Genomic DNA, 19,298 nt, shown 5'->3' with positions numbered 1-19,298 from the left:
TAATTTATAAGCTTATAATGATACTAAAAAATAGTTGAGGAGCCAAAATAAAAATTTTACACGAAAAGAGTATTTATTTCGGCCAACTCGGCTTTTCATCGTATACCGAACAGCGCCCTCTTCCAGACTCGTCTCTCTTCGCCCTACCGTATCCCTGTCAGCTCATTTCTGCTCACGTCTCTCCTCCTCTTCCTCCGATCTCTGACCCAAGCCCTCTCTTCCACTCAAGTTTCCGACGAACCCAACCAAAGACCCGGATATTAAATAAAGGTAATTTTGAAACCCTAAACTTCATTTGCAGATTTCTACTTCAGTTATGGCTCGGCTTGGCTATGCGTCACTCGGCTTTATTTAATTTTATTTTTTCGACCGTAGTGCCTGTTACTCTGTCTCATCTCATACTCTTCCTCTGCTTGCATTGCTACAGACTATGTTGTCTTCGGATGGCTCAGACAACCATCCACAGTCCGGTTAGTTCTCTCTTTTTATTTTTCGTTTTGATTTTGTTTCAAAACAGTTTTTTACGCACCAAAAACGAAAAGGGTAGAAAATAACTTCAGTTATGTTTTCTTCGATTTGTTCAGTAAAAATAATAATGTTTTTCTTCTCTGAAAATGATTCCTCCAATCTTAATTTATTGTTTAATTAAGAATGGTGTTTGAGGCAGTAATATTAATAAAATACCCTTCTTATTATCATGGTATTTTTATGCGATTTGTTAATATGAGTACGTGTGGCCTCTCAGGCACTGAGAATTGTTTGAACGCAGTTGCTGGTGTAGGCTGGTATATACTTGGTGAAGATCAACAAAATGTTGGCCCTTATGCAATTTCTGAGTTACGTGGTAAGTTTTATACTTAACGCATGTTTTGAAATCATTATGGGCATTCAAAGTTTAGAATAATTGTCTTAAGTTCTGTATCAATGTATTATAGATTGCATTAGACAAAGAAATCAGAACAATTTTTTTTTTTAAATTGTAGTTTGTAGTAATTTGTGAGTTTTATGAAGTTGTTTGGTTTGGAGTACTGCAAATTTACTGGTGAATCTCTCTCCTTGAATTTCAGTTCCAGTAATCAGTAGCATGGTTTCAGGACAATTGTTCCATCTGTAACATGTTCAATTGGTCTAATGAGCTATTGAACCATCTGCTTTGCTTATTTGCTTCGCCTGCACAGAGCATTTCTTAAACGGATACCTCACTGAAAGTACACTTGCATGGTCTGAAGGGAGAAGTCAGTGGCAACCATTGTCCTCAATTCCCGAGTTTGTTTCTGTAATTTCTCATCAGGCCAACAATTTTTCTGCTACAGGTTAAATTAACTACTAGTTGCTCTTTTTATGATTTGTAATTAGGATCTTTATCTCCGGGATGTGGTTTTCACTTTTGATGTTTACAGTGTCCTCAGGCGATGATGATGCTTTCTTGAACAGTATGAAGGAGGGCGATAATTCAAATGCAGGTTGATATATATACTATCTTTATTGCAAAATAGTCACCATCTTAAGAGGGCTTCTGACCCTGTAATGTGCTGTGCAGTGCCTTCCAATGATGGTGATGGTAGTGATGAATTTGAGAAATGGCAGAGAGAGATTAGAGAGGCTGAGGCTGAGACAGAATGTTTGAAAACTGGATCTGTTTCTAGAAGTACTGGTGATGCCTTTGGTTTTGATGATCAGGATAGGCCTCTGACACCGCCAGAAGGTGAAGAAGAATTCACTGATGATGATGGAACCAGGTACAAGTGGGATAGAAATCTGCGAGCATGGGTTCCTCAGGTCGGTGCTCAGTCATTTTTGTTAAGTTGATTTGAAAACATGGTTAATCTTGGATTTCTTTAGTCGACATATCATTTTTGTCTATGTTAATTATTTTCTGAAATGTTATATACTATGGAGACTTCATTTAACATGTTTATTTCCTTTAGATAAAGTTTTGTTTTACAAAATGAAAAATTTCAATACTGAAAAAAATTATAGACTTCAGTTTTGAAAGTAATGAGTACTAAACTCTTGCAAAAATGTTTGATATGCTACTAAATTTTAAATACTTAGATTATTATTATTATTATTGAGTAGATAAATTAGTAAAGCTAAAAAGGGAAAAGTAGTTAAAAGGAAAATAATATAGGGTTTATGTAATTAATGAAAGCTTTCCTCAAATAGGATGATTGAATATATTAAGTAGCATTTAACTCAATATTTTTATCACTTCTTTATTGGGGTCAATATAACTTTTAGTCCTTGAATTTGGCAATTAGGTTCACTTTACTATTACAAATTTTTGGTCCACTTTGGTTCTTGAACTTGAATTCCATCAAGATTTGATGACATGGTACAATCTCCGATTGCCACGTCATCGAACTTTTACATTTGCCAAGTTCAGGGATCAAAATGGACCTAGTTGCCAAGTTCGGGTGCCAAAGTGGATCAAAAATGGTATAGGTACCAAAGTAGATCTAATTGCCAAGTTCAAGGACTAAAAGTTATATCAATCCTTTTTATTGAAAATATTCTGGCAAAATGCTTTCTGAAATAAGCTATCAAAGCACTGAAAATAAATGAAATCATGGAAAATATTTAATGCTTTATCAAAGGCCATTTTACTCTTTCTGTACTTTTCCCTTGTAAAATATGTAGTTTACTGTATGGGTGGCTTATGCATCCTAGTCAGGAATAGTTAGTGAGTCATTCGAGCAATATTCTATTTTTCACTTAGATTTATTTAATTGTTCAATACACATCTTTAGATTGGAATGTGTTACTTTTATTGTGAAACAAAATTTAACCAAAAGCCGTAATTACAATTTAAAGAATACTTTGCTAGTCTCTACCTTGAGAATATGTTTTGCAGAAGTTTTTTAGTGGAGAAACTAGCTTAAGTTAATTTGGAAAAGTCAGTAGTAATATGATGTTCTTGCATTACAGTTTTGGTAGCTGAATTGAATGGACTGGGATGTTAAGGTTTATAGGGGTACTCTTAATGATCATACGTTGATTATGTTTGTCTTCAGTAGGACTATGATTATGTTTAGTCAATTATTGGTGGCAGGCAGGACTGACTCAGTCTGTCTTCTGGGCTTTTCTTTATGACTTGTAATGCTGCATCACCTAGTTGCTGGTTTTAGAGCTAATAGGGAAAATAGATTGGGAACCTGCCTACCCTCATCTTATCTCTATCTCCATCTCTCTCAGTCTCTCCCCCCTGATTTTCTTATGGATATCTAATTCAGAATTAGGGTTTAAAGAAGCATTAGTTAGGATTTCGTTATTGGCATTTATGGTTTAAAGGGATTTATGGTTTCTTATCCAAATTTTAAGTTGTTTCCATTGCTATGTGAAATATACAAGTTGTTTACACCAAGCACAGGTCACTTGAGAAGAGACATTCTTTTTCATAATAGTTTGCACTTTGGGAGTGTTACATGCAAAAAGAATTGAGTGTATAATTATAGAGAATTAAAATTTAGCCTATAATTTGTTTGCTTTAGGGGTTGGCTGACAGTCAAGAATGGTGCCTTTAAGAACCCTTTTGTGGTTATTCGGTATTAAATTTTTTTGTAATGATATTTTGGTCATCTCTGGATAATACCTTTTGATGATGATGCTTATTTTGCTTTTTGAATTATTTTAGTCATAGGTTGACATGTGTCTTAATTCAAACGTTTGTTTCGGTAGGTGTCAAGCTGTAATGATCATACTTTTTATGCTTTGGATAATACTTAGAGGAAAGGGGTGTATCGTGTTTCGCTTTGTAGTTTGAGGTGTTCCTAATAAATTAGTTGTATAAAAGCTGAGTGTAAGAAAGCTAGTGCCAAGAGGCTAGCCAAAAAAGGGACTTTGTTTCTCTTAAGGTAGTATTCAGGTTACCATTATTATATGTTCCCTCAGCTTCCTTAGCTATTCGTTTAGATGATTTGTAGCATTCCTTTGCCCTCAATAGCTTTATATCTCGTGAATCTATGGTGAATTAGCATTATGGTTATACCTTTTCTGCTATGTCCTCTTGCTATTCCATGCAGCATGGGTTTAGAGTTGTACAGGCTTCTGATGCATAGGAATCATTTCTCTTTCAGTAATTTGTCACATTGTTGCCAATTTCATCTTTATGATACAGGAGCGATAATACTAGAAATGAGTACACAAAGGAAAAGGCAAGAGTTGCATCCATTAAGGAAAAAATGAGCGACATTTTAATGTTGTTTGAGCGCATAAAGGGAGGCATAAAAATGTCCCATGAAAATCAGATTAATGGAGGGTATCCATTTTAAGATGAGATTAAGGTTAAACAGGACATGATGAAAACTATATTAAAGAATTGATTTTCAGTGATTCTTGAGGATATGATCTTAATTTGGGTGTGAGGGAGTGCTATTATGCATATAATCAACTCTGCATATTGGTTAAATTCTTAGACTTGTTATTGCTCTTGGAAATTCCATCTTTATACTGCCTCTTCTGGCTCCTAAAATTTAGTTTTGAATTGTGTGATTACTGATAATGGCTGATAGGATGACATGTCAACAAAAAATGGGAACTATGGAGTAGAAGAGATGACATTCTTGGAAGAAGATGAAGTTTTTCCAACTATAAGTGCTACTGATGCTTCTGCTGCTGTTGCTGATGCTTCTGTTAGAGAAAATGTTAATGGAAGTGGTGAGCAAACAGAAGTAAACTGTAATGCCAAGAGAAAACTGTTGGAAAAACCAGTTGATAAGAAGGTATCCTTTCTTAATTTGGTGGATTCTTGTTATGTATTTTTTCATCATTCCCAGTTATAATTCTTTATCTTGCATGCTGTTCCCAAGTAGCATTACAGTTGTAATCCTCAGTCTTTTGGTATCATTATTATTTTAATGTTCTTTTCATGCAATGTTTTGTGTTCTTTTCCAAAACTAAGAACCCAGGTGGAATTGTCTTTATGCATTAGCTATAAGCGACCCATTTCTATTAGTAGTATTATACTACAAAAAGAATGATATTGAATTATAAAGTATAGGTATTGTTATTTTAATTGGACTCAAATACCATTTGTTTGTACACATTATATGAGCTAAGTTTGCTATATTTATTATTTAAACCACTTTGCAGGAAGCTAATAAACCTCCGGATTCTTGGTTTCAACTGAAAGTAAATACACATGTCTATGTGACTGGACTACCTGATGATGTAACTGCAGAAGAAGTAATCTTCACTTTAGGACCTAAATATCTTTACTTTCTCTTTCTTTTCCTCTTTTCTGTTAGCTAGTCTCTAATTTTGGAAATATGTGGCAGTTGGTTGAGGTTTTTTCCAAGTGTGGAATAATCAAAGAGGTAAAACACCTGTTATGCATATTTTATTTATTTGAATTTATTTGTGAACGGTTTAAATTGTGCAAAATCCTCAGCATATTTTCTTTTTGTGTATTCATCCCAACTTGAAGTTCTCAACAATATAAAATGTGAAGGGGAAAAAATGACAAATTATCTTGCTGTGTAGCTGAGTTTCCTTTATGTTATATAGCATGTGTGGAAGTGTTGTTGCTCATATAAAGTTTATGTTGTTTCAACTATAGTTGTTAAGTGATATTATCACACATTGGTTAAGTATTCGGTTTCTTATGGTTTTATCTTTAAGTTGGCCCTCCACCTATTACCAATTGGTTTTAGGTTCAATGCTACAATATGGCATCAAAGTCCAGGTTAGATATGTTATTTTTGCTGAATCCCATGTGAGGTTGATGATCTCAGTGAGGTTGTCCATGTGGATGCCCTGTGAACAGCTGAAGGGGAGTCTTAAGTGGTTTTATTCCATATCAGTTAAGCATTTTCTATGGACTTTTTATTAAAGTTGGGCCCTCCACCTATTACCAATTGCTTTTAGGTTGGATGCTTTAACAATAGTAAATCTCAGGCCTTCCCTGAGGAGCATAGACTGAATTTGGTGGTGTATTGTTTTATTCATCTTAGCTTTCAGGCTCAACTATATTAAATTTTCTTCATACTTTTTTGCTCATTTTCTATGTGCCATACATCTGAATAGCTTGATAGGTGCTCGCCAAGTATGTGTTTGCGTGTGAGGTCTGTTGTGTTGTTGCTTAGTGCTGTCACTAGATGTTCGAACGTTATATTTTCCATTGCAAAAGGTTCAATGAAAATCAGAAGTTCATGAATTTTGAATTGCTTGGTCTCTCTTTGGGACCAATACGTTGGTTACTGAGTTTGGGTACATTGTACCGAACTTGCTAGCAAGTGTGATAATTTTAATTAAATATATTTTTCCTCTACATGTTTACCACAACTTTGGGTAGCTACTGCTGGGGCTTAATTAAAATTCACCTAATAATAATAATATGGAGATTGTTTCCATGGATAACTAGTAGTTTCAGTTGCACACATCATGAGTCTGTATCACAATTCTATAGGACCCTGAAACAAAAAGACCTCGTGTGAAGATCTATGTTGACAAGGAGACAGGAAGAAAAAAGGGGGATGCGCTTGTTACATATCTAAAGGTAGTTTCCTTATTCATATTGTGCTTCTGATGTACAACATTTTTAAAAATTTTCTGACTTTCAAGTTCTTTTTGCTTCTGTGCCAGGAGCCCTCTGTTGCTTTAGCTGTTCAAATTTTGGATGGAACACCTTTACGTCCTGATGGAAAAATCCCTATGTCTGTAAGCCAAGCTAAATTTGAGCAGAAAGGTACAATGATTGGCGCTGTTACATTTTCACTTTGGCATTTTGTCCTTTAGAATTATTTTTGTAGTTTTCGTTTTTCTTATCATTGAGTAATTGAATACGCTTCTCTGCATTCAGTCTAGTTATAGAACTATTTTTAATCTCTTATGAAGTCTTGCTGTATTGGTAAGCTTCTATTGCAATAATGCAGGGGATAAATTTATAGCCAAGCAAGTGGACAGCAGGAAGAAAAAGAAACTGAAGAAAGTTGAGGAGAGGATGCTCAGCTGGGGTGAGTTCTCAATTTTTGCTTATTATGGTGATGTACTATAAATGATTGTGAAGTTGTTCTACCTACTTTCCTATCCTGTTGCCCCCCCTCACCCCCCACTTTTTATTTCTATTATAAGAAAACAATGGCTGGATTTGATTTGGTAATATTTTTCATATCATCCTGACGCTAGAAGGAAGAAAGATGGTGACCAAATTATCCATTCCTTACAGATCTCATTCCCTTTTTTTGTGTGTTATTAATTTATTGTTTGCCAATTGTTGTATCTATCTATTTCACGTGATGGTTAGAGCTTGAATATTTTCCGTTGTAATGCGTCTTATCTGAGATTCTCTTTGTTTTAAAAAAGTTTTAGTTTTGTTCTTTTCTTTTTGAAACTCTACATTGTAGTCAACATCAGCCTGCTAGTATGAATTGATAATCTCGGTAAAGAAATAAGCACAGATAATGAGATTGAATGATTCTGAATGATGTGCAATACTAACTGTTCTATTGGATTTGAGTGGGTTTTCGGCCTTGATCCCAAGAAACCTTTTCTTTAAAATAGTTTCACTTGTCACCTTTCCCCTGTTCAACACTTGTGTCCTGAATGCTACTTTTTCTATATATGATGCAGGTGGCCGTGATGATGCAAAGGTGACAATTCCAGCCACTGTTGTCCTTCGTAACATGTTCACGCCTGCTGAAATGAGGGTATGCTGGAAACCATAGTAAAAAATGCATGACAAAATTTCCCAAATGTGCATATGATTGTGATCCAATACTTGCTGTTTTCTGCTTACTAATTTGTATATTATATTTCTATCTAGTATTCTCCTTTTGAGGTTATTATAAATAGTATGAATAATCTCAGGTCCCTACAGCTGTTATTTACATTAACTGGTATTCTCAGTTGACTTTCCCCTTATTTCTTCAGGCGGATGAAAATTTGTGTTCAGAGCTGGAGGAGGATGTTAAAGAGGAATGCTTAAAGCTTGGTCTTCTGGACTCAGTCAAGGTAATATAATATTTTACCATAAGCATATCTGGATAATTTTGATAGATGTGTTCTGTTCTGGAGCATGTATGATTTATAGCCATACTCATGTTTGGTGGCTGACAATTGCTGCATGTAGGCACTGTTAGAGAACTGTGAATTGTTTGTTGACACTAGCTATCTGGTGTTTGCTATGAATAAGTAGTTCTTGCTTCTTTCTGTAATCCCTGAGATGAGCCATTAGCCCCTACTTCACAAGCTTGTTTGAGGAGAGGGCTATCTCATACTTAAATTGTTTAGAGAATTCCAGTTTCTGATTAACTCCCTGACATTCTTTTCCTTCCTTGGCTTGACCGAAAGCTTCTAGGGTTGCAACTACTGATTTTTTCTCTTTTACATGCTAAATTTAACTTTCATTGCATGTTTGACAAGGCTGAATAGAAAAAAAATTTTCTTTTGTTGTGATCCCTACAAAAGACCAACTAAAAATGGGATCAAAATCCTACCTCCGTGTAAAGTTAACTAGAGATAGTGTCAAAAGGGACTGAAAGCTGTTAAAAAAAGTAGTTTCCTTGAAGCCATCACGCTACTTGTAGGAATGCTTATCACATTGCTCATATGCTGTTTGCTGCGGAGACAGCATAGCATCTTCTGGTGACATTCTTGGCCTTAAATTACATCCCTCAGAAAAGCAAAAAGTTCCATCTCCTGCACTTTCATCTGTGTCCTTAACAAGGTTGAGGCCCCTAGGTTTTTCTCTATTCTACAAGCTGATTAACTTTTGTGCGTTCCTTCCTATAGCTAACTTCTCCCAGTTTGTAATCGCTTTTCCTTTTACTGTGTATTAAACCATGAACTGCAAAGTTCTATCTGTCTCACAATCTCTGTCCATCTATCTCGTCTTCTTTGTTGAACTACCTGCCTAGATTCTTCTAAATGATTAGCTGAACCATGCGGAGTGATTGTTCCATATTTAGTTACATGTTCTCTCTTTTCATTTTTTTGGTTTCTTTTCTCCTGCAGGTTTGTTCGAACAATCCCCAAGGTGTTGTTTTGGTCAAATATAAGGACAGGAAGGACGCTCAGAAGTGCATAGAGTTGATGAATGGACGATGGTAAATTTTATCTTGTAATGTTTTCCTTTTGTTTTGAAAACAGCTGGGGCATGGCAATTCATTCTATCAGAGAACTAAAAGAGAAAACCATCAAGAAACTAAAAGAGGGGTAAAAACAACAGAAAGGGTAACTGACCGTTAAATTTTAAGTAAAGAAGAAAGTTTTACTGTTTAGTGTATCTGTTACCACTATAACTCAAGTTTTACTTTGGTTCTCTATGCTAGTTCCTCTCTTCAGTAGATGTTTTCGTTAAAAAGGAACAACTTGCTTTCTTGTTAGAGCCAAAACTAGTTTTCTGTGACTGTAGTTTTACACACCTGGTTTTCTGGTTCTCTTAGTATTTCTGGTAAAAGTAGCTTCATGGATATGGAGCGGATGTGATTTTGAATTTCTATAATGGGTTCTTTGTTATTATCTCATTTCCGGTGCTCATGATGTTTCTTGGTTTGATTTAGGTTCGGCGGGAGACAGATCCATGCAAGTGAAGATGATGGAGTGGTTAATCATGCTTTGGTTCGGGATCTGGATGAGGATGCTGCTCGACTGGAACAATTTGGTGCAGAACTTGAAGCCGAGTGAGTTGAGTCATCGTACTGAACTTGAGGATGCTTGAGACTTGATCAGACTTTTTTTGTTTTGTGCATCTAGTAGCTCTGCCTTTGTATCAAAAGAAAATTTAGAGTATTTAGATTCAGATTCCATATCCATCGTTGAGTTCCTTTGGCCACTTTTTCAGTGTTCCAGACGAAGCCCAGGGTGATGAACAGGAGGATGATTCACCTACGTCATTTTCACTCGCCCTTTTAATACATGAACTCTAACACGGTAGTTATTACATTCCTACGTATGGTAAATTCCATTGATAATATGTACCCAAAAAAAGAGCTTTGAGAGATGTTTAGTTTATTAGAGAAGAAAAACGTTTAGCAAGAAGAAAATTTGAAATTTGTTAGGTTTTTTGGCAAAAAAATTGACGCTTAAAAAAGATTTTAAATAATAAATAATTAAAAAAGGCCAAGAAAATGGTGAATCAAAGAAAAAGAAGAGGATCTACCAAAAAAAGAAGAATTAAAAGAGGAGATTTGGTGAAGAAGATGAACTAAAAATATATATAGAAAGCTACTCCAATCTTTTAGAACAAAAAAAAAGTGCAAAACTTTCTTTTAGTAAGACGGTAACTAAGATTCCAAAAGGACTCAAGGAAAATAAAAATAATTTAAAGGTCAAAACTAAAATTAATTTCTTTGTTGGTTAAAGAAATATATTATTTATTGATATTATGAAAAGATGTGATCGATTAAAACATTCAAAGGGAAATATTATCAAAAGAAAGAAGCGGAGAATAACTTTAACTATCTTTAAAATTTTAGTTTTTTTACTGAAATGATCCTTTCCTTATTCTCCTCTGTGCTATTCTTTTTTCCAGAATTTTTTAATATGTAAACTGGTTGAACCGGTAGTTTGACTGGTATGACCACCAGTTTAATTATAAAATTGTTGCTGAAAGGCACCTCCATGGCAACCTAATAGCAAGCTAACACCTAGTACCAAGTTTCTTTACCATTAGTTATAAAAGAAAAGATCATACCACCATTCATGGTCAAACAAATCATCTTACCCTTTTTACTCCAAAGTTTTCAATTTTCTATCATGTTTTGTCCTCTTAGTATTGGAGTGTGCCTTCGAGGGAAGCCTTTTTGTGCCCACTAACCTTGTTTCTCTCTAGCAAATATCCCAAAAGCTCTCATTCTCTAGAGACTATGTTAGTTGGTCCGTTACACTAGAAGGGCATTGGCCACCTTGCGACCATCCCATGCGAGCTTGGCCACACTAAGATTATCCTTCATGACCATCTCAAAGTTCACCTACAACCTCAACATTTTGTTCAAGATCATCCTCAATGTTGCCAACATCAAAAGATCCCTTTTGAGGATATTGTTGGATCTGGTGCCCTAAGTGTAGCATTTTCTTCTAAGTACACTTGTAATTTTTTGAACAGATTAGTTAATAAAGTTATTCATGAATTACATTAATAATTTGTACATTACCCTCACATTGCTTTTGCACGCAAAGCAAAATGGAAGCAAATGTTGCTCACTAGTTGTCTAATGTTTAACTAATAGTAAGCGGTATCACATGGTCAGATTGTAATACAAAAAGATAGCTTGTATTAGTAGACAAACCTAAACATGTACTTAGTCTAATTGGAAATGAGCAAACCAATTGAAAGACTAATATGTTGTTTATCAAGTCTATTTGGGGAGATGCTTTGTCTTGGGCATTAAAGCGGATGACTCCCAGAAGATAGATACATAGATGTGACTGACTGGACTGGCAGTACATCGGACAAGATCCAAGCAGAGTAGATCCTAAATCCGTTTACGGATTTATTCACTTGTGACGTTCATAGTCTGACATACCTAAATCCTGAGTGGATGATGGACTATGTATGTGTGACTCGTACACTTTGATGTAAGTAAAAACTTGAGTTCGAACAGATAAAGAACTAAAAATTAGTGTGTTGGGTGTACGGCTTCTGCAGTATATAGCATCACTCATAATAGTGAAATTCATAGCCCGAGATGTGGGTAAATGATATCCTCTCATTGGCATTACATGGTTGATGAAAAGTAAACGTGGCCACGGGTCATTTGTTTTTTTGATGAATGACTTGATTACTATTTGATAACAATTGACTTTTCTTGAAGAAAGATATAATGAGTACCATGAGATAAAATATGATTATATTGGGAGAACATATATTATCCCAAAGATATCAAGGATATCCTATGAGGGTAACACACTTAAAGTCATTGGATGATCACTAAGTAGTTGCTTTCGAAATGGTATGTCGTTAGGGAGAGCTCTATCAAGATACTATAGTGGAATGATTTCGTGACTAAATGAGTTTATAATTAGTAGGCAAAAATCTGGAACTTAATTATAAATCATTTGAGCCCTAATTACATATGTCAATCGGTCCCTCTGCTAGCTTGTTGAAACTAGAAATGAATTACGTGTTTGAATAGAAATGAATGGAATGAATAAAAATAGAGAAATGAGAAACATTCAAGAATAATTATGGTTTTCTTTGAAATGGGGAAATGAAATCATTTGGAAATGAATGTAGGTTTCTCAAAATGAAAATGGAAATGCTAATGCAAATGCAAATGGAAATGAAAATGAAAATGAGAAATGATACATTTGCAAATGTACATGGATTACTCAGACATGATCGAAAGAATGAGATAGATTTGCAGATGTACAAGGATTACTCAGAAATAATCAAAAGAATGAGTTTATATTTTTGAGTTGTTTTAAAGCCTGAAAATGAAAATAAACCATTCATTTATAGTGAACATGTTTAGTCATGAAATATTAAACTTAGTTTCTTGGAAAGTTTACCAAGGGTAAAATTGTCATAATTTATCGGGGGTAAAATTGGGATGAGAAAATTATTTAATATATAATATTAAAGTTTATTTTGGGAAATAGAAAAACAGAATCAGGTACTGGGTCAAAAAGTCCAGGAAATACTTGTAATTGGACCCGATGTGAGAGAGGCCCAAAATCTCCTAATGGAATATGAAGGGGTGGCAACCCTAGTAGGAATACTAGGGGATGTCATCCACGCTACTCCTACTCTAAGTAGGAAGTTGTTTTTCTAGATGAAATAAACTTCTATAATTCAACAAGGGTTCTACTTTCTCTTTCTATAAATAGATGGCATTAGTAAAGCTATTAAAATAACTTTGAGAGATAATTACTCTGCCGAAAAATGGAGAGAATTTATTCTCAACTATTAAATATATATATTTTTGGAATAAAAATTCTGTCGATTTCTATTAAAGTAGAGAGAATTTTAGTTTTCAACCCAAAAAGAAAATAAAACTTTTTCTAGTTCTGTGTTTTGATTCAATTGGTTTGAGCCTACACTTGAAGCAGTTCATGGTTCGGGAATAGAAAAGAAGATCGTTTGGTTGAAAGCCATAAAAAATGTCAAAGATCTTCTTATCTGAAAACACAGGTATGATTTCGTTCTAAGGTTTATTTCTATAAATATCACAAACAGGGACAATTTTTAAAATTTTAAACTTTCGCTGTGCCAAAATACCCTTTTTAAATAGTATTTTTTCCAGCAGACATTTTGTCTTCACTTACTGGTATAACTTCGCTCTTGAGAACCACTCCTTTTGGTGTTATGGTCCAGGAACTTTTTTGCTCCCAACATTTGATGCTTTCTAATGAATACTCATCATATCTATATTTTAGGCCATTTTCACTTAGATTTTGGTTGATTATTAAATAAAATTGTAACACTCTATACCTTACTTAATCACCGGGTCCGAGCTATGGGATGCCATATTCATTGCCATAGCATCTACTATCAATTTCAATTCAATTTAACAATTTATAACTACCATCAAATTCAAAACATCATTACCACATGTTATATAATCGCTTATGGTGTTAAAACAAGATTACAAAAGCTCTTTTGATAACATGAGGTTGATTTAGGTATAACTTGCAAAGTTTGAAAACTATCAGGTTGACGTCGCAACATCGGGGGTTCCAGGTCGTGACATCACTCACTGTCCATTTCACATTGTGATGTTAAGAGTCTAACGTTATGTAACACCTTTTACCCGGTCTTGCCGCTGAACCCGAGTAGTAAAATGTTACAAACAATTACAAACCATTTTCAAACAAATTATAACTTAAATCTTAATTAATTATCATAACATTCATGAACAATCAAATTAACATGTATTTCAATCAATTTCGATTTAATATCAAGATTAAGGTTGGTTAAAACTAAGCAGATAATTAATAGGGATCAAATTGAAACAAATTTAAAATGGTAAGAAAATCTGCATACATGGGTCACACGGGTATGTCTCCTGGCTGTGTGCAAAAGCTAAACTCGTGTGTAATGAATTGCACAGCCGTGTCACTAACCGTGTGCCAGAGCTCAGCCCATGTGAGATAGGCCACATGCCCGTGTCCTTAAACTGTACAACTAATTATTACTGTGTACACCAAAATCACCTAAATTTTTATGGGCCAAACGACCTTGCCAAGATCCCATGTATGGCACATGGCTGTGTCTCAGGCCGTGTGAACCTGTAGGTACCTTTCAAAACAAGATTTCTAGAAAAATTCACTTAGGATACAAGTTGTCTATTTTAAACCATTTTAAACCACTTCAAAGACAAATCAAAACGAGCTAAAACCATCATTTAAATTCACCATCCTATGTGCCTAACCAATATGCCAAAAGTGGCACCTCAATTCACAATTTAAAGCTAACCAAATGAATATATATCCAACTATACCAATATGCCTTTAAGGCACCTCAACCATTTCATTTATGCCAAGCACAACCAAAAGAATATACAAATACTAATTCAACAATCACTAAATGACATATTCACCTTCAACTTCTAAAGCACAAATTAACCATTCAATCAATCTCCTATGTTAAGCATTAACTTACCAAAACATCTCCTAAACATAACCTAAATGTATAACATCCATCATTCCACATCCAAGCATCAATCAAAACAAAATGCATATCATGATATTATCTCATCCATTTGGGCATTAAACATGAAAACTAAGCAACCTAACAAGCCATCAACAACATGACCTTTACCATCTTATTTATACACATATATATACATAACCTTAAAAAATGCCTACAAAACACAAAATGATCATTGTATGTATAAAAAATTTCCTAGGTACATGCCAAAACCCAAAATGAATAATTTACCAACACTTGAGTTCGAGAATGTCACTGGATGCCGGATCGATGATCAAATCATTAAGGACCTAACATGCGTACGAAAAACAAAACTGTACACTGTGTATAACTCAGTGATATTTATATAATCCGAACATCAAGGCATAACATATATTATAAAGATGCATAAGTTAAAACATATGATAAAATGTAATATATCAATTCAATTATGCTGTCACATACATTTATTATTTCATATCTAACACATTTTCTCAATAATGGAACTTAACAATTAGATCACATATATCATTTGGTAACTCAAATCATATAGTGGCACCATCCATTTCACTTTAAAATTTCATGATTTCATTGAACATAATCAATCATTCCATAATTTCATTATGTTCCATTTCACATTTTACTTTCATTCTCATTATTTCCCTTTTCAATATCAAAGATTTTGTTTTTACCATTTATTCTATTAACATGACTTGGACTCGAACGAATACACGGATCCAACCAACACACCAGTTTGACACCTAGTACCTCATCTGATAAATCCGAAGCAAATAATTGTGCCCAACGCTATCAAAAAAATTGACACACAGTGGCCCATTGGTTAAACCAAAGCAAATTAGCACCCAGTGCCTCATCGACTCGTAGTCGAAGTAACCCTAAACTTTTTCAATTAATAGGGTATTCAGTTCAAATTTCATTATCATTTAAGATATCAATTGACATAAATTTTTATCATGAATTCTTTTATTCAAACATATGGCAACATCAAATATCTCATTTTGTATTCAATTCCGTATTTATTTAAACATATGCATGAATTTTCACATATAATCAATTTAGTCATTATAATCATCAACCAATTAAAATCAATTCAAATAATCTCAATTAAACAAGGAACCTCACTTTACATTCTTACCATTCATAACCAAATCAAAATGCAATAACTACAAGTTAGTTCGTAGTATAGAAACACAAATCGTAAACTCTGAGCTACTCGTCGATGACTTTGTCTTTTCCTTTTATTTTTTGAGGAATCTTGGTCGATGTTAGCTATAGGTTAAAAAACTATAATAAATTATCAATACACTATAACACCCTTTACCCGTATTTGACACCGGTACAGGGTACGAGGCATTACTGGACTTATACAAATGCAATCATACAAAACCGAGACGTAAATTCCCATCCAAATTTTAAACTTTTCCTATACATTTGTATCGTTGCTGAAACAAGCCTTTGAGGCCCAAGACATACATTGGAAGCGATTCGGGACTAAACCGAGAACTTTGGAAAATTTCACAACACTTAGAAAAATTTTCATATTTTAAGAGCCACATGCCTGTGTGGCTTGGGACACGCCCGTGTGGGCAGGCCGTGTGGTTACACACGCCCGTGTCCTTAACCTGTATAACTCTCTGTTTGTCACCCAAGAACAAATTAAAGAAACACGGCCAAGTCACACGGCCATGTTGTGACAGCCCAAAATTGACCCTAGTCGGAAGGTGGTCTCGGGACCACAAAACCGAGGCATAAAAATAATTAAAAATTTATTTTGATGCCTATAATATGTGTGTGCTCATGTATGACATTTTATGATGATTGATTTAGTGTTATAAGGGTGAATTCCACAAGAAAGGACTTAGTAATGAACTTTGAAAGTATGATAGGGAAATGTGTGATGACTAATTAAAGCATGCATGCAAAATAATGGACTTGCATGTCAAATTCCCCTTTATAGGTGGTGGCGGCCATGACAAGGGAGGATGGGCTAAACATGTCATGAAACATGTTTTGTTGGTGCATTAGGGTGAAATAATAAACAAAGGTGTATGGGTGATAAAAAATGAAAAAAAAATGTGTGTGAGTGTGGTAATCCCCCATTGCCGTGAGTTGTAGAGAAGGAAAGAAAAAATTTTGTTCATCCTTTCTTTGAGCCAAAACTAAGGAAGAAGGAGGATTTTTGCTTCATGCTTGGTTTGGAAGAGATCTAGAAGGAGATTTGGCTAAGTTTGCATCAAGATTAAGGTATGTATGAGGTTGTGTTAGGAGTTTCATGCATGCTTTGGTTGCTAACTTGATGTGCATGTTAGCCATGGCTCAAATCTTTGTTAAGCCATGGAAATTGTATTTGGCCAAAGTTGTTATGGTGATAAAGCCATTGCATGCTAAGTGTGAAGCTTGATGATGATGCATGCAATGATGGATTGTCTACTCTTGAGTAAGATTTTGAGTTTTCTCTTTGTTTTATCATGATTGAAATTGAAAAGGAGCATGATTGTCATATTCGCCATGATGCATTCTTGAGCATGATTCATGCTTCTTGCATGTTAGTTAAAATTTGTGTTTTGGATGGCTATGGACACCTTGAAAATTCGCCATGCTCATATATGCATATATATGATTGCACATTATGTTTGGTTATGAACTAAGTGATGAATATATTGGTTTAAAGAAGAAAATGTGGAAGAATGCTTGTGAAATTGCAAGCACAATTGCCTAGCACACATATAAGTGCTTGATGCTATATTATAAGTTTTGAGCCACAATGTGCAAAGCATTAATTAGTAAATTGCATGCTGTTTTTGTGAGGTATTAAGTGCAAAATTGACCTCAACATGTACATGAATATTCGGCCTTGGGTAGCCTATTGAAGGCCTTAGCATTTCCTTGATGCTCAAATAAATTGTATTGAATTGCTTGATGTAGTATAAAATGTGCATGACCATTGTGTATTCAAGCTAAAGAGTGGCCATATGACCATTTAAAATCCTTGTCATATTCGCCATAAGCAAGCACAATGAGGTTTTAATAAATTGAATTTGTTTGAATTAGCTCAAGAGCTAAGAGGGCCACAATTGGACAAGGGAAGGAAAAGGTGATCGAATAGCGAAAAAGCCGTTCGACAACATCCGAGGTAAGTCCTCAAGAAGTGACCTTACTTGAATTATGTAAGATGAAACATGGATGTGTATGATTATTGATCATGTGTGTATGAGTATTTGAATTCCACCGGGCTAAGTCCCAAGGCGAATATGCTAATGATTATAATTGTGTTTGAGCCTTAGTAACGAAAATGAAATATGTATGTCCAATGATTATTGATGTATGTGTGCATGAGAAATTGAATGATATCCGGCTAAGCCCCAAGACAATTATGCTGAAATTTATATCCGGTTAAGACCAAGGCAATTGTGCTAGTAGCTATATCCGGGCTAAGACCAAGGCATTCGTGCAAGTTGTTAAATCCGGGCTAAGACCAAGGCATTTGTGCAAATCGTGATATCCGGGTAAAGTCCCGTAGGCCTTGGTGCGGGTTACCATAACCGGGCTATGTCCCAAGGCGATTGAACGAGTACCGACATCCGGATAAACTCGAAGGTATGTGATTTGAAAATTATGAGCTTGCTGGAAAATTTCAGCTAATGCACTTGTGAAATTTCCCAATGATAAGGTAAGTACGGTGTGTGCTTATGCGCTAGGAGTAAGAGCGTATGAATATCCGCTCCTATGATGGAGCGAGTTATCGGCCTTAATGAAGCCGTTATTTGTGTATGAACATAAGAGTTGGGATGGTGAAGTAAGTATGATTATGTGAATGTGCATTAATGAAATGATGCATTTAACTATGTGAATGTATTGCTGTAATTAGAGTTGATTATATTCCTTGAGACTTACTAAGCATAAAAATGCTTACTCATTGCTTTGGCTCTCGTTTTCTAGATTTCGCTCGATAGCAATCGGATTCGGGATCGTTGAAGTCAAGTCATCCACACTATCAAGCCTCCATTTTGGTATAAATTTTGGTTGAACTTGAGATGGCATGTATAGGACTACCTCTTGTTTGTTAAATATGTTGTAATGTAAGTATGTACGACCATGCGAAAATGGCTCGAAAAGGGAAGCATGAACTTAGACTAATTGTGGTTTGTATGTATATATTTGGTGTCATGATGTGGCTATGGATTGGAAATGGGAATGTTGGTCATATGATCAGCCATTGGCATGGTTAAAATGATCATATATGAACCTATGTATGGCAAGACTAGTTGGTTCATGGAGACTACCAAATAGGTAAGACCTACCTTAAAACAGATGCTGCCAGCTGCAGTGGCGTGAATGTGAAAAATCACCAAAATTCATAGGAATGGAATTAAATAGTGAATAAGCTATGTAAATGAACCTTGATGAGTCTATTTTCTTATGGAAGAAACGAAATGGTCATAGGAGTTACAGGTTAAGATATATTAAAGCTATTGTGAGACAGGGGCAGAATGGTTTCTGGGTTCCCTGTCGCAACTTTAAAAATTTACTATAAATTATCCAGAAAGAATTAGGCGACATACCTTATATGTAAAGATTCCATTTTGAGTCTAGTTTCATTTGAAACAAACGGTACCAGCATTAAAGGCCTGTACAGAGAGATATTCAAGTTATACCGCGCGAAGGTCAGAGCAGTCGATCCCTGTAACATGGGTGACTTTAACTAATA

The 19,298-nt window shown here is 35.0% G+C and overlaps 1 protein-coding gene across 4 annotated transcripts; it reads left to right on the top strand.

Moving 5' to 3' along the window:
* Positions 1-9,983, top strand: LOC108467086 (uncharacterized). Of its 4 annotated transcripts, none has more exons than XR_008277639.1 (16): positions 1-270; positions 428-470; positions 746-844; positions 1,179-1,313; positions 1,401-1,463; positions 1,541-1,779; positions 4,512-4,721; positions 5,092-5,184; positions 5,277-5,315; positions 6,407-6,496; positions 6,583-6,685; positions 6,873-6,953; positions 7,570-7,646; positions 7,870-7,950; positions 8,953-9,171; positions 9,501-9,632. XR_008277639.1 is itself a non-coding variant. In XM_017767581.2 (16 exons), the coding sequence occupies exons 2-16, from the start codon at positions 431-433 to the stop codon at positions 9,622-9,624; spliced, it is 1,542 nt and encodes a 513-aa protein (XP_017623070.1). In that variant the 5' UTR covers positions 3-270; positions 428-430; the 3' UTR covers positions 9,625-9,983. The 4 variants fall into 4 exon arrangements, 3 of the variants coding, with proteins under 3 accessions (XP_017623070.1, XP_017623069.1, XP_017623073.1); XM_017767581.2 differs by having other exon boundaries at positions 3-270; positions 770-844; positions 8,953-9,044; positions 9,501-9,983; XM_017767580.2 differs by having other exon boundaries at positions 3-270; positions 8,953-9,044; positions 9,501-9,983.
* Positions 9,984-19,298: the final 9,315 nt, after the last annotated feature.

Source organism: Gossypium arboreum, chromosome 2 (genome assembly GCF_025698485.1).
Source record: "Gossypium arboreum isolate Shixiya-1 chromosome 2, ASM2569848v2, whole genome shotgun sequence".
Lineage (NCBI taxonomy): Eukaryota > Viridiplantae > Streptophyta > Magnoliopsida > Malvales > Malvaceae > Gossypium > Gossypium arboreum.
The sequence above is the reverse complement of the archived record's forward strand: the minus strand, read 5'-3'. Positions and strand labels throughout refer to the sequence as shown.